At 34.6% G+C, this 15,277-nt stretch overlaps 1 protein-coding gene across 1 annotated transcript; it reads left to right on the forward strand.

Annotated features, from left to right (window-relative positions):
- Positions 1-1,171: 1,171 nt before the first annotated feature.
- LOC21405850 (protease 2) lies at positions 1,172-10,809 on the forward strand. Its single transcript, XM_024170220.1, has 10 exons — positions 1,172-1,661; positions 1,747-2,231; positions 2,689-3,035; positions 3,827-4,118; positions 5,835-5,993; positions 7,293-7,658; positions 8,761-8,826; positions 8,954-9,002; positions 9,655-9,778; positions 10,451-10,809. The coding sequence occupies exons 1-10, from the start codon at positions 1,346-1,348 to the stop codon at positions 10,542-10,544; spliced, it is 2,298 nt and encodes a 765-aa protein (XP_024025988.1). The 5' UTR covers positions 1,172-1,345; the 3' UTR covers positions 10,545-10,809.
- The last annotated feature ends 4,468 nt before the right edge of the window (positions 10,810-15,277 follow it).

Below are 15,277 nucleotides of genomic sequence, written 5' to 3' on the forward strand. Positions count from 1 at the left end.
AAAAGAGAAAACGGCAGGATCATCCGCAACACAAGCGTCCACGGAACTAGTCAAATATTTTGAAGTAAATTTTGTAATCGATGACGACAAACTAGACATCTTACAGTGGTGGAAGAGCAAGACAGATCGTTTTCCAACACTGTCCATCATAGCTCGTGACATTCTGACAACTCCAGTGTCAACGGTAGCATCGGAGCAAGCTTTTAGCGCAAGCAACCGAATTCTTGACGAGAAGAGAAGCAAAATGTATCCAGATATCTTAGAGGGACTAATGTGAGTTAAAGACTGGGAAGATGCCAGAAGACGAAAACAACAATACACAGATGATTCGATGCAAGAATATTTTTCTAACTTAGAAATAACAGAATCTTCTGGAAGCACTTAGGTTTGTAATTTACTATTCTTAGCTACTGCACTCTTTTTTCCTTCGCTAAGGTTTTGTCTCGATCTCCCCACGAGTTTTACTTAGCAAGGTTTTTAACGAGGCAGTCATTTACGTGTACTCATATTACGTCAATTTAATAAAATCACATCTTTTGGGGCATTTGATATTTTTTTTAATTAAATTAAAAAAAAAAACAAAGACCGGGGCCGGCCCGTGAAGAGCCTGGGCCCAAGCCCGGCCCTGACCCTTATGGACTAGGGCCAGGGCCTGGACCGGGCCTGAGTTTTTCTTCTCAGGCCCAGCCCAAACACAACCCTACACTGTGTAAGGCTGTGCCTGGTACGGCCCAGACCCGTGATGAACCTGGGATCAAGCGTGCCGTGCCGGCCCGACACGACATGTTTGCCAACTCTATTTGTAAGTCTTCTAGTACCTTTCTGAAAAAAGGGACCTACAAGATATTTATAACTACGTGTGAATTAAAGTATTTCTGATAGAGACGTACAGACGTAAAGATCAATGCATTATTATCATTTATTATAATTTTGAAAATTTTGTAATGTAAAAATGATTAATATATTGTATTGTGTGTTTTTAAAACTGACAATCCAAAACTACACAATAATGTCAATAATATACTTTAATAATCTCTCTGTTTTTTTGTTTTTGTTTTTGTTTTTGTTTTTTTTCATTCTTCTTTTGATATAGAACTCAATGCATTATTATTGGCGGCTACAAAACTATCATGAATTGGATAAAATACAAATCCTTATCAGCGCTTTTTTTAAAATTTTTTTTTATCCACACATTCATTGAAAGAACTTTCAATGCTAGCAGAAAATAAAGTCTTTGGAATTGCAGAACAAAAGCAAATGCATAAGAACAATCGAAGTAGAAGATGATACTACGAAAATACTAAACTAATTCCTTTTTTCTTAAAGAAAAAAATAAAATAAAAAAATGATGATTTCAACGACAATGCGTTTTAATCGTCGTATAAGCATCGTTGGTCTTCTTCACTTCCCACTGATACTGTCTTCACTCTCATCATCTTCCTCCTCATTTCGCCCTCTTGTCGGAGCCAAGCTTTTCCGATCATCCATGGCGTCCGAAACACCGAAGCCGCCGGCGGCGAAGAAAGTCAAGCACGTCATGGAGTTGTTCGGCGATGTCAGAGTGGACAACTACTACTGGCTCCGCGACGACTCTCGCTCCGATCCCGAAGTCCTCTCCTATCTCAAGCAAGAGAACGCCTACACCGATTCGATCATGTCCGGTAAGCAACGAACGATGAAATCTTAGTAGATTTTCACGATTTGATCATGTCCGCTTACACGAGCTTTCGTTGTTTGATTGATCAGATGCGAATAAATTCGAGGAAGAGCTGTTCAAGGAAATTAGGGCGCGGATCAAGGAAGACGACGTCTCGGCGCCATTGCGGAAAGGAGGATTCTACTACTACACGAGGACATTGCAAGGGAAGGAGTATGTTCAGCACTGTCGCCGTCCTCTTCCGCAATCGCAGGCTCAGCTTCCGCCGTCCGTCAATGATTCGATGCAGACCGGCGACGGCGCTCCTGAGGAACGCGTCATATTGGACGAGAATTTGATGGCGCAGAATTACGCTTATTACTCCATTGGCGCTTACGAGGTCAGTCCGAATCACAACTTGGTCGCTTATGCGGAGGATACCAAAGGAGATGAGATTTATACGGTTCGTTTGATTGATGCCGATACTGGAGCTACCGTAGGGAAGGCTCTGTCCGGTACGACGTCGTATCTCGAGTGGGCTGGGGATTCGCATTTGGTATACATCACCATGGATGAGACTCTCCGACCTGACAAGGTTAGTTGTGAATTTAGCTTGTAAGATTAGCAAGAGTTAGGTGAATAAAGACAAATTTCTTAAAAAAGATAGTTGGACTACGCAGAAAAATAACGTATCAGATTTCTCTTTAGCTTTACAGTTTTGAGAATTCCTTTGAATTAATTGTCTATGCCCATTTTGTCGTATATTATCATTTGTTTTTTGGAAAATATTTTAAAGCTGATAGCTGCGACAGGAGGTGTTGCCAAAAAGAAATTTGCACAAATTGAAATTCAGGAGCAAAATAAGATGCACCTGGTTCAGTGGGCATAAGTTTTATTTACAGAATTTTCTAAATTTGCTATTTTGAAAATGAAAAATTAGCGAGATAAACATGATGGGATGTGATGGAAGGTTTTGATCCAGGAAATTTATGAGTTTAGGCACTCATAATTATAAGAGTGTGTGTATCGCTTCGTTTTTCCTGTTCTATCAGGTGTGGTTGCATAAGTTGGGAACAGAACAGTCAAGTGACACTTGCCTTTATCACGAGAAGGATGATACATTCTCAGTTGATCTTCAAGCTTCTGATAGCAAGAAGTTTTTGTTTGTTGCATCTGAAAGTAAAACGACAAAGTTCAACTTTTACCTTGATGTTTCAAAGCCTGAAGATGGGCTGGTGGTGCTGACACCTCGTGTCGTTGGAGTCGATACAACTGTTAACCATCGTGGGAATCATTTTTTCATTACCAGGCGAAGTGAGGAGTTATTCAACTCCGAAGTAGTTGCTTGTCCTCTGGATAATGTATCTGATACAACAATTCTCATTCCGCACAGAGAAAGGTAATAACTTTGACCTTTTATTTTTCTTTTGTTTTGTTCTTTGCAAAGATACATTTATGATTTTATTTTAACATGGGAATGAGAGATTTGAACTCTACACTTATGGTGAATATGGATTTACCTCTAGACTAAATCTATAACCATATTTAGAATATGTATTATGACCTTATATTAATGGATTGCAGTGACATCAGGGCAATATGCGAACGTGTTTTTTTTTTTTTTTTTCTTTTTTATTTCTAACAAAAAAAGGGAGAAGCTCGTTTTTTTAGCTTTTTGCTAACTATGATTCCATGACCATGGTTTATAAAAGTAGACATCTAAACGATAGACACCTTTGTGGGAGCTTGAATTTACTGGAGTTTACAACCCGGATAAAATTCCGTCTTATTTAGTTGTCTTAACATAGCAGATTTGAGCTCAAAGCCTCTACTAGGCGTCACCATATTTTACATTTGAGACACTTATCTGTTAGACTGTCAGCCCTGAAGCTCTGTTGGTAGACCTCAAAGGTTTTAATTTAAAACCTTTCTTGCACGATATCATCAATGATGCATTACTAATGCATCATAGATGATATGAAGTGAAACACGGAAATAAACAAATCCCACTCATGAATTACTTATTCATTGCCTCCGTTAAATGCAATTTTCTGCGTATAATTTTGTAAGTTCATGTTAGGTGTGTGAGTATTTTGATCTTGGATCACCAATTCACCACCACTTGATATTGTTCAATGATTTTCTTTTCTATTATTTAAAGCGTGTTATGTTTTGGTTTTTCCTTTTCAGTGTGAAAATTCAGGATATATGCCTCTTTAGCGATCACCTTGTTGTATATGAGCGTGAAGATGGTCTACAAAAAATTACTATTTATGGCCTTCCAGATGTTGGAGAACCACTTAAAGGACTTCAGGGTGGTCGGGCTGTGGATTTTTTGGATCCTACATACTCAGTGGATCCCTCAGAATCAGAATTTTCTTCCAGCATTTTAAGATTCTCCTACAGTTCATTGAAGACGCCTCGATCTGTCTATGAGTATGATATGAGGACAGGAATTCAAGTATTGAAGAAGATTGAAACTGTAAGTATGTTAATCAGCTCCGAAATCGTACTATTTTCCTATTTGTTTTTGTTTTTTTTAAATGATTTGGACTCTTGTTTCGTTGCTTCTTTCATAAGAAAAAAGGAATGTGTTAAAAGTATCAGAATTATATTTTATTTGTTCATGTGCACCTCTCGCAAATAAAGCCAGGCATAAATATGTATGGATTTCCTGTGCGTTGCACAGTTTTGTTTTAGTATCTATAAAATTTTTAAATTCCTGTTCAAATGGAAATGATTTTACTCTTTGCCTCTGGAGATTTTTTTTTTTCCTTTTATCTCTTTTTACATGTTTTTTTTGTTTTTGTTTTGTTTTTTAAACTCTGAAGGCACTACTGCTACAGAGAATTGACCATTCTGTTATTTAAATTTAGGATAAAAAAAATCACTTTGGTACCCTTTGTTATAGCGACACATCTCGTTGGTATCCTGTGTTTTTAATAATACTAAAACGGTACCTTTACCTTTAAAGAAACACTTTTTTGGTACCCTGAAATCAATTTTTGAGACATACAATGTCCAAAATACCCTTTTTATTTATTAAATAAAAACTAACAACTTTAAAAATATTTTCTGAAAACATTTTAATTTATTTTAATTGTTTAATTTTAAAATGTTTTAAAGTTTTCAGATTTTTTTTAATTAAAAAATTACTAGTTTATTGTTGTGAGTCAAGTATACTGGACATGTTATGTCCTAAAAATCAATCTCAAGGTACCAAAAGTACATTTCTTTAAAGGTGAAGGTACTGTTTAAATATTATTAAAAGTACAGAGCACAAATGAGATGTTTTGCTTTAATAGAGGGTACCAGAATGATTTTATCCCTTTAAATGTTCAAAGTGGAATTTCATGGTGAACGATTTTAGTATATTTGCTGAGTTGCAAGAAACAAACTAGAAATATCTTAGACGTTACCACATATGGAGTCTAGAAAATAGAATTTATGACCTTTTGACAAAAAAAAAGCTTTGAATTATTATGTGATAATTACTCTTTTTGCGGAACTAGGTTTGAAAAATTAAGAGATGCATCAATTAAATATTTGGAACCATCTATTTTGAAACACCATTTCATATTTTGATTGTTTTGTGTAGTATTTTTTGTTATACAACAAATTTGTAAAAGTAAGCAAAACCTATAACATTTACTTTCATTTCCTTTAAGAATGCTTCTAAATTTTCCTTATAAGAAACATCCATAGACCATCGCTTAAGGTATCAAAACCTGTAACATTTACTTTCCTTTATGATTTCTAGGAGTGATTTGATTAGAATAAAGGGTGGTTATTACCGTGATGGTTGCCTTGTCTATTTATCTTGTATCTGCCCCTTTTTCTTCCAAAAACTTCAATACGTAATATTTACCTTTCTGAGTGATTTAAACAGGTGCCCTGGCCTGTACTTCATATTTCTTAAGTACCTGAATAAGTGACTGTTCTCAATGGAAAATCGCTGAAGTAACCTGTTGATATCACTAGTTCAAAAATTAATTTTCTTCTTCTGTTAACACGATTGTGCAGCACAGTTTGATTATAGCTTCAATCACTTTCATAATGCTTATGCTCTGTCTCTGTCTCTGTCTCTGTCTCTCTCTCTCTCTCACACACACACACACACACACACACCAAACACAGAATGCTTAATTTGATTGAATTTGTGTATCACATGCATTATTTTTGCCATTATTTTCTTAAGGTGTTGGGAGATTTTGATTCGTCGAACTATGTGACTGAGAGGAAATGGGCTAGTGCTCCAGATGGTGTTCAGATTCCTGTACCGATTGTCTATAGGAAAGACTTGGTGAAACTTGATGGGTCTGATCCCTTACTACTCTATGGCTATGGATCTTATGAGGTAATAAAGAATGGATCTTATGAGGTAATAAAGAATTTTCAAAATGATTCGGTGCTGCCACGTAAATTTTTTGTTTTACTTTTTTTTTTTCAAAAATATAAATCCTTTCTTGTTATAGTTGAACATACTTTATCTGTAAAAGATTTTCTTGTTGCATGAGATTGTCTTGACGCTATCTCTTGAATACTATGCCCTTCAATTTAATCCTTAGTGTTCTTGCCTTTTCATGTTGAAGAACAACACGTGCAGAACTCTAGAATCTGTACAAGTATCTCAAAGTACTTGCTCGAACAAAGAATTTGAGCAAAACACTTGACTTAAGTACTCAATTCTTTGAATATCTGTGTGTGTGTGTGTTGTACTTGTGTTCAATTATTACATTGTGTGTGTGGCAATTCTAATTTCAGCTGAAAAAAAAAGAGAGAGAAAAGAGTGATGCCAGTGACTAGGAGAAGTATAGTTTGTGATCATGTCAGCGAGTACTAGTTCGCAAGTAGAGTCAGCTAGAGTTGTATACTCGTGTTCAATTTTAAGTGTTGGGTGTTAATTTTCCTTTGATTATTTGGGTCTTCATGTATGAAGTTTTTTTTGTTTTGTTTTGTTTTTTGTTTTTTGTTTTTTATGTTTTATAAAAGTTGCTTTGTTACACTTGTTGTTTTCAACTAGTGGTGTCGAAGCAATCGTGCTCAACATAGCAATTATATTTTGAGAATACTTTTTGAGTGTTCTAAAGTTTGGCTGTTTATTTATTTTTTCACCATTGCTGTGGTGTATTGCTTACAGGCCAGTCAAAAATCGAAATTAGATCTTGATTTCCTATTCACTAGCTGTATACATGCGTTTACGTGAACTTCTAATTTGTGGCTACTTCACCACGAAACACTCTTGTGCAAGAAGCCAGATTATTTCGATTAAGCTTTTAGTTATTTTTGTTTTCTCAAAAGGTTTCGTTGAACTAGTGATCAAGGCAATATTATAGTAGTGTTAACTGAAAGTTTGGTGTTTTCAACGCCAACCGCTCCAACGTTATCATCAGCCACCTTGATGCCACCACTAACCGTTTTAGATGTCCACGGCAAACTCTTCTAACCACTTTCTGTTCCCAATCTTATCAACAACAAAAAAAAACCCTGAAAGTTTGGTGGCATAAGTGCTTTCCATGTAGTCCAATCAGCATGCACCCAACTTAATGAAAAAGGGGGTTCTTTTTCTGTCTTATGCTCATATTTGTATTTTTTTCTTTCCTATTCACTGAAGCCAATTGAGCTCTTGAAATTCATAATCTTGTCATATGAACAGATTTGCATAGATCCCAGTTTCAGAACCTCAAGGCTGTCTCTGTTAGATCGGGGCTTTATTTATGCTATAGCTCACATTCGTGGGGGTGGTGAGATGGGTAGGCAGTGGTATGAGAAGGGGAAGCTTTTGAAGAAGAAAAATACTTTCACTGATTTCATTGCTTGTGCTGAGTATTTAATCAGAGAAAAGTACTGCTCAAAAGAAAGACTGTGTATTGAGGGAAGAAGTGCTGGGGGATTGCTTATTGGTGCTGTTCTTAACATGAGGCCATATTTGTTCAAAGCTGCTGTTGCGGGAGTGCCTTTTGTAGATGTTGTGACTACAATGCTTGATCCAACTATCCCCCTAACAACTTCTGAGTGGGAGGTACTTTTTCTTGTTTTGTGAAATTGAATTATAAAGGCATATACATTAAAAAGTGGAATTTGCTAGACATAAAGTTTATCTAGTACTGATAGGAACCAGCAAGAGAATAACAATTTTAAGAGCAACTAACAAGAAATTGATTGATCAACGGAAATTATATTGATGTTACTAATGAGAAAATAGGAAAGGAATACAAGATATGGGGATTTTTGAGAGACCCCCTGCACTCCCTAGAGCCAAGGCTCGACTAAATTCTCACTGAGCAAGATGATCGTTACCCATCCCTAGGCCCTGCTCACATTTTTATTCCCTGCTACTAACTAACTAACTGACCCCAATCCCAATGCACTCAGGCCTTTCACACGTCACCATCACTTCCTGCTTTTCCTCCCACATCATGGCTCCCAATCTCCTTTCCTTGTTCTGCCAACTCAGCGGTCCTGTCACCCACTGAAACCGCAGGTGTCCCCTCCAACTCAGCAACCTGGTCCCTACCCTTTTTCATATTTGCCTTTCTCTTGCGCGCTTAAGTGAACCTCAAAGGAGGCCTATCAAGTACTTGCTTTTGGAAAAGGAAAAAAAATTGCAGGATATAAATATAAGGGAATGCATATATAAGAAAAGGAAATTTTATTAATAGGAGAAAAACTAGAACGGAAAGGAAAACAAGAAGTCCACAAATACAGGAAGAGTTACAATTTTTAGTTTTATGGCAGCAACTTAGGGTGTGGTGTTCCTCAATATTTTTACAAGTTCAAAACGTCATCCTTACTAGTAACACAATATGTCACGTATCAAAGAAAGTTGAGCACCGATTTATAATATTATTGAACACATTCAAGTTGTTTCTAAGTTTGAGGCTACCTGAACACGGGAATGCTGCATTGTTGTTTCATCTCTCGTAGTATTAAAATTTTTATGTTTGAATTTCATCATTGCAGGTTCTTTACATGTTATGTGGTTATCTTGCTTCTCCCACGTACTTATAATCTATATTTACTCATACTACAAAGATCATGTGCATGAGTGTGGTGGTAAATCATTCCAAATGCATGAAGCAACTAGTATTGTCAAATTTTTACTTTTTTTAGTGTTGTTGCAGGAATGGGGTGATCCTAGGAAGGAAGAGTTCTACTTTTATATGAAGTCATATTCTCCTGTTGATAATGTGAGTACAACAAATATGAACTGCTATTAGGCTAAAATGATCTTATAGTTGTGATATTTGCTCATGCATTTTTTAGTTCTGAAGCTTATCTCACTAATGATTGGATCTCGAACTCTATCTTCCACAGGTTAATGCTCAAAACTATCCAAACATTCTTGTTACAGCCGGTCTCAATGGTAAGCATAGGCTTAGCACTTGGGCCATGTTTACTTCATATGAATGGGAAAGGGAAAGGGAGGGATTGTTTCTCTTTCCTACCTGTGCATGTGTTTGCTAACAAAATTAGGAATAGTAATTTAGCAGGGCCCACTTGATGTCGGGTTGAGAAAAGGGAATGTTAATCCTAAGTCCCCCTTAGTATTGATTCCTGGTGAATTAGAATAAACATCAAATTTACTTGTATGCCCTTATCAAGCCGATCATTGTCCCTAAGAAGTGGAAACTTTTAGTAATTAAATTGATAAGATTCATTTTGTTTAGTTTAGTAAATACGAAAGGAAATTGGATTGTTTTCATTCCACATCCTTATGGACAAGTGTTGAGTCAATGATTCCCATTTGTATTCCTTTTACCTTCCTTTCTAAATCTACTACCTTTTCGATTACATTCCATTATGGTTTGGTTAACATGCCCCTTGATGTAATAATTTGTCAGTACCAGTTTATTAGTATTGTAGGAATCTCTATCTAAGGTCACAATCTTTGTCAGCATATTATTTATTGTTTTGTTAATTCCATGCCTGGATAGAGAGCATATGTATAATTAGTCTGCCTGCCTTTTCCTAGCATTGAGTCTGATATCTGGTATACTCTGGTCTATTGGAAACAGATCCGCGAGTCATGTATTCAGAACCTGCTAAGTTTGTGGCAAAACTAAGGGAAATGAAGACCGATGAAAATATTCTTTTGTTTAAATGTGAACTTGGTGCTGGGCATTTTTCAAAGTCAGGGAGGTAAAGTCTTCTGGCTATACTTGTTAAGTAGAGTTTATTTTTATCGATGTGTTTTCCTCCTGTTTATTTCTTCTGTTGAAACAGTATGAATCGAACCAAAATTCTGATGACTCTTTCATTACTACATCTTTCAGAAATTAGTGCATTACACTCTTGCGGATGAACTATTATACAAAAATTACACTGCCGGTTCTTTACATCTGTTTTACCTTATTTGCTGATACAAGCGTTTTTAGCCAGTAATTAACTAGTGACTTCGATTTCCTTGTATAGAAAAATCATGCTTCGAAACCAATTTCCATGGTTTCCTTTAGTTGCATTGTCTTTTGCAACTCCTTGTAGTGGCACAACGATTAAAGTGAACTGAGAATGACAATTAAGATTTGAATATTATAATTGGATGATAATATTTCCGGGTTTTTTAACATTTAACTCTTGCCCAAAATCTTTCTCCTATCTCTCTCTCTCCTTTTTTTTTTTTTTTTCTTTTCCTTTCTATAATCAAGGTTAGGAGGGCACCTAATTTAATACTGGCCCTCTTCAATGACTTATTAGTGATGAAGATATTGTACATGTTGATACTTTCTTTTCTAGATTCACCTCTGAAATATAAAGTTTCTTTGGTAGTCTTGGTAACGTAATTGTTGTTTCTTTCTATTTTGTTGGGTTCAGATTTGAGAAGCTCCAAGAAGATGCCTTCACATTGGCTTTCCTAATGAAGGCTCTCAATATGATTCCGGCCAAGGTGTCTGGGAAATCCCAATGAAAATCTTACATTTTAAGGTAGATCCAATAATTGAACTTTTTGTTGGTTACAGAACGTTTGAGAATGCTTAAAATTAAATTAGTAATTTTAGAATAGAACAAGAAAAGGATTAGAGAAGTTGTGGGAGGGCAAATTACTCCTAGTTAAGTTTTTCAATTTGAATTGGAAAAATCCTCGATTGCTCATGATTCTTTCCAAATACACTCACTGGTCAGAGTAACCAGCATGAAACAGTGGCATAAAAATTACTGCTTCAGATTGCACATATTAGTGTATTTTTCACCAACATTATTACTAGTAATTTGTTTTTTGTATTTGTAACAGGGTAGTTTTTGTTCTCTCTTAGGCTCCTTTGCGTGACCTGCTTGTTTTGGTTGTTCAACGTTCTCTGTTTGATAATGATATCCTGCTTTTATATAATATATAAAAACACATGCATATATATATATATATATATATATACAGATTAAAATTCATTTATACTTGATTGCTTCAAATTCAAAATTCTAATAAACTAAAGTACAAATTCTCAATTTTATCATTCTAGCTCATGTTTTTTTTTTTTTTTAAGGGTTAATTTCATATTTTATCCCTGGAGAATAGGGTTGTCTCATTTGGCCCCGTAAAACTCAAAATAGGTTCAAAATTGGTCCATGAATTGACGAGAAGTTGCAATGCTTCCATCAATAAGACCATTTTTTTTTTTTTTTTAGATTTTAAAGAAATTTAGGCTAGATGACTCCTTTGTAAAAACATCAACTGCCTTAAAGATATGTTAAACATGAAAATTCCTCTGAATAATGACCTATGTGACAACCCCCCAACACACACACCAATTTTGAAATGTAACGTCCGCCCCCTTGAAGAATAAAGTGTAAACTGAAAAGGTCCCTCTGTTATGATTTGTAATAGAACTTTGCATATCATCAACATAGGGTATAGAATTTAGGGATATTCTAGTAATATCAAATTTAAATTTAATTTGAATGTAAAAAAAAATGCATTACTTTGCTTATTACCTTTTTTTTGTTTCTTTTTCTAATGAATATCACCTCAATTGAGGCTCATATTGTTAAAGAAGAGAAAAATGTTACAACCACCATAAAAATCAAGTGAATCCATAAAAAAGCACACCAATATAATCCTTATACACATAAAAATTCTAAAAATTAGAATAATGAGACCACATCCTATTATAATTAATGATCTCAAGATTAGCAAGTTTATTAGCACACGCATTAGCTTTGCGAAACACATGAGAAAAACGAAAATCCTTTCTCTTAGACAAAGAAAGAACCTTGCTCTAGTCATTGTGCAACCTCCAAGCAAAGATTTCGAACTCAATAGAGTAATGATCAAGGAAGAATCACTCTCAAGTCACAACTTATATCAACACCGCAAACAAAACCCGAGTATGTTTGGTAGGAAAGAAAAGTAGAAGGAAGGAAGAAGGTGGAGGGATTTTGGGAGGAAAATTGAAAATGTAAGTTGTTTAGTATGAGAGAAAAGAGAAAGGAAAAGAAAATAGAGTGAAAAATAATACACGTGGGGTCCACCATTTTTTTTCTTTCCACAAGTGGGCAGAAAATGGGATGAAAAATAGGGATAACTCATTAAAGTGAGCAAAGTTACTAAACTACCCTTTTCTCTATCAACATCCAAGTAAAAAATTTAAGGGTATAAAAGTAATTTACGAGTAAGATCTTTTCTTTCCTCCCAATTTAACTTCCAATACCAAACAAGTGAAAGTAAGCTCATTTTCTTTTCATTTTCTCATACCAAACAACATAAAAGAAAATCAATTTCCTTTCCATCATTGTTATTTTCCATCACTTTCATATTTCATTTCTATCCTATTTTTTTTCCTTCCTACCAAACATAACATTAGTATTCCTAAAAATTCCACCACAAGCGATCGAGTCAGGGGCTCCTCTAACTGAAATTGAACCATTAGTGTTAACCTTCACCCACCAGAAAGAGGAGGAATCCAATAAACTGTAAGAGTCTTAGGACTTCGAGGCAAAATCTGACAAACATGTAATTTCTTGAGAATACGAAGTTAAAAAAACATAATTATAAGAAAACCCAAGTTGAGAAATTTAGACGACTGGAGATAATCAAGAATATAAGTGCAGGCAACCAACGGATTCACACCAGCCCCTTCAAAACGCACCTTATTCCTAAGATCGCAAACAAACCAAAAACCAGCCATAAAAACAAAGATCCAGAGTTTTTTGACCAGTGGACTTAAATTACCTCTCAAAATAGAAATCCAAAAATTACCAATGCCATTGGTACGTGAAACTTTATGATTAAAAAGCAACGTAATTCAATTCCAAAGCCAAGAGAATAATGATGACATTCCAAAAGTAGGTGAAGAATAGACTCTCCACCCTTTTCCACAAAAACTACAAGCTAAAACAAATTGCATACCAAGGTTTTATTCGTTTTGCGAATTTAAGTTTTCAATTGGAGCTGAGATGCGACATTTTCTGAGAGCTTTTAACTGTAGCAGAAAAAGTTAGATGTGACATTTTCTGAGAGTTTTAAACTGTAGAAACTTAAAACTGAAAACTCGAATCGGTAAAATGAACGAGACACAATAGTCTTTAAAGTGAGATCCACAGAAAGCTTCTCATACAACAACTTCCAAACAAAAAAAATGATAAATGAGGGAATATAGTGCGCCCATATTTTATAACCCCAACCATTGGGAGGAACCCTAGCATGAGAAATCTTACACACATTCTTAGTTGAGCAACTGCTAGACCTAGAAGAAATCCAAATCAAACAATCATCTGAATCAATTGGAATGGCAACCTTTCCAGTCATACTCCAACAATCCGGATAAGCAATCTTAAAAAATGTTTGAATGTTCCACTTTCCATCCAGCACAAAATCACTAACTGAAGCCTTAAAAAGAGGCATTAAGATGAGGAGGAATCCCTATAGCATCAGCTAACACAACACCACACCAATTATCAAAGAGAAAAGACAGCTTAGGGTTGGTACCAATAAGCGAACAGGAATTAAGAATAAGATAATCCCGTTTAGTTCGCTGATTCAAGTTTTTAATTCGAGTTGAGATGTGACTTTATGTGAGCTTTTTACTGTAGTAAAAAAGTTAGATGTGGCTATTTCTGAGAATTTTTTACTGTAGCAAAACTTAAATTCTAAACTCGAATCGATGCAATGAACGGATAGACAATTTTGACTCCAATCTATTCTTAAAATGTCTGCATCTGAAAAAGGCAAAACTATCACCCACTTCATGAATTATGTTCCAAGCAAGCTTCTTAAGAAAAGAAAAGTTATACGTTAAAAAATTTACCCAATTTGAATAATTAGTATTACTTATTAAAAAAAGATTACTTAAAAGACGTCAAAAAAATTTATTTACATGGAAAATATTTGTACAACAATAAACAATTTCAAAAAGAGACTTTTACTGCTAGAATATTTGTTTTGGTAAGTACTTATTGTAAAGAAGATTTAGTACTTTTATATTATAGCGAAACATCTTGTTGTTACTACGTGTTTTTAATACATTTTCAATTGTATCAGTGTTATTTTATTGACAAGAATTAAAGAAGTCGGCGTGATACAATTATTAGAATTTCAACGGCAGAAATTGCACCGCACATGAAACGAAGAGTAAAACTAAGAGTAAACGTAATGAAATTTCAGTATGAAATCATGGTGAGAAAGGAAATCCAAAGATTAAAATTGAAGTCACAAATTTTATGTCTAAATCGACAAGTCAATTTAGAGACTGAGAAAATTAATCCAAAATCTCGCAATTTAATAACCAAAGAACTTAGAAATATCGATACAAGATATTTTACTATAATAAAACTTAAATTTTAAACTCAAATTTATAAAATAAACAAGTCTTAGAGCCCGTTTAGTTGGAGGATTCGTTCTCTGATTCGAATCATGGTTCATAGTTCGCTACAGTATTTTCTCTCACAAAAAACACACGTAAATTAAAAATAATTTTAATCTTATGATTCTAATCCATGAACTGCACAGACTCTATTTATGCCAACTCATGTCATACAATCATTAGAAATGTTGGATGCTACCAGTGTTAAAAGTATACTGAAATAGATGACAACAGAGGAATTACTATTGTTTGATTCTATCTATGAAAGTCTAGGTAGCCAAATAAGTGTTTTTGATCCAACGGTCTAGATTTAGTAGGATTTGATATCAAAAGTCAGATTCAATTTTAGGAGGAAAAAAACAAGAGAGCGCCACCTAATAAGGAGAGTAAGATTAGTCTCGTTTACTTTACAGATTCGAGTTTAGATGTGACATTTTTTGAGAACTTTTCACTGTAGCAAAAAAAGTTAGATGTGACATTTTTTAAGAGCTTTTCACTATAAAAATCTAAAACTAAAAACTAAAAACTCAAAAGTTAGATGTGACATTTTTTTTACCCTCCCCCCCATCTCTTGTGCTTTTTTTTTATTTATTTATTTGTATTATGGTCAAACCTCATTGGTCAAAAAATAAAAACTTTTCTCTTAATGAGAAACGTGGAGAGTTAGATTTTCCTATTTTCATAAAAGTGATTAGATTCATCCTTATTAATATAAAATAATTTAAAATTAATTTTAATATTAATTAATTAAATTAATTAATATGTGTATTTAAAATTCTCAATTCTAAATTAATGAACATAACTCAATATGTAATTCACATTAGTCTTATGGAGCATATGGATATTA

The sequence above is a fragment of the Morus notabilis genome, unplaced genomic scaffold (genome assembly GCF_000414095.1).
Source record: "Morus notabilis unplaced genomic scaffold, ASM41409v2 Scaffold437, whole genome shotgun sequence".
In the NCBI taxonomy this organism is placed as follows: domain Eukaryota; kingdom Viridiplantae; phylum Streptophyta; class Magnoliopsida; order Rosales; family Moraceae; genus Morus; species Morus notabilis.

What these genes read in the sequence shown, in the direction of transcription:
- LOC21405850 (XM_024170220.1), top strand. Translation starts at nt 1,346, where the DNA reads ATGATGATTTCAACGACAATGCGTTTTAATCGTCGTATAAGCATCGTT. An exon ending in ATGGCTATGGATCTTATGAG is followed by an intron (nt 5,994 to 7,292) that starts GTAATAAAGAAT and finishes TCATATGAACAG; the next exon opens with ATTTGCATAGATCCCAGTTT. An exon ending in CATATTCTCCTGTTGATAAT is followed by an intron (nt 8,827 to 8,953) that starts GTGAGTACAACA and finishes TATCTTCCACAG; the next exon opens with GTTAATGCTCAAAACTATCC.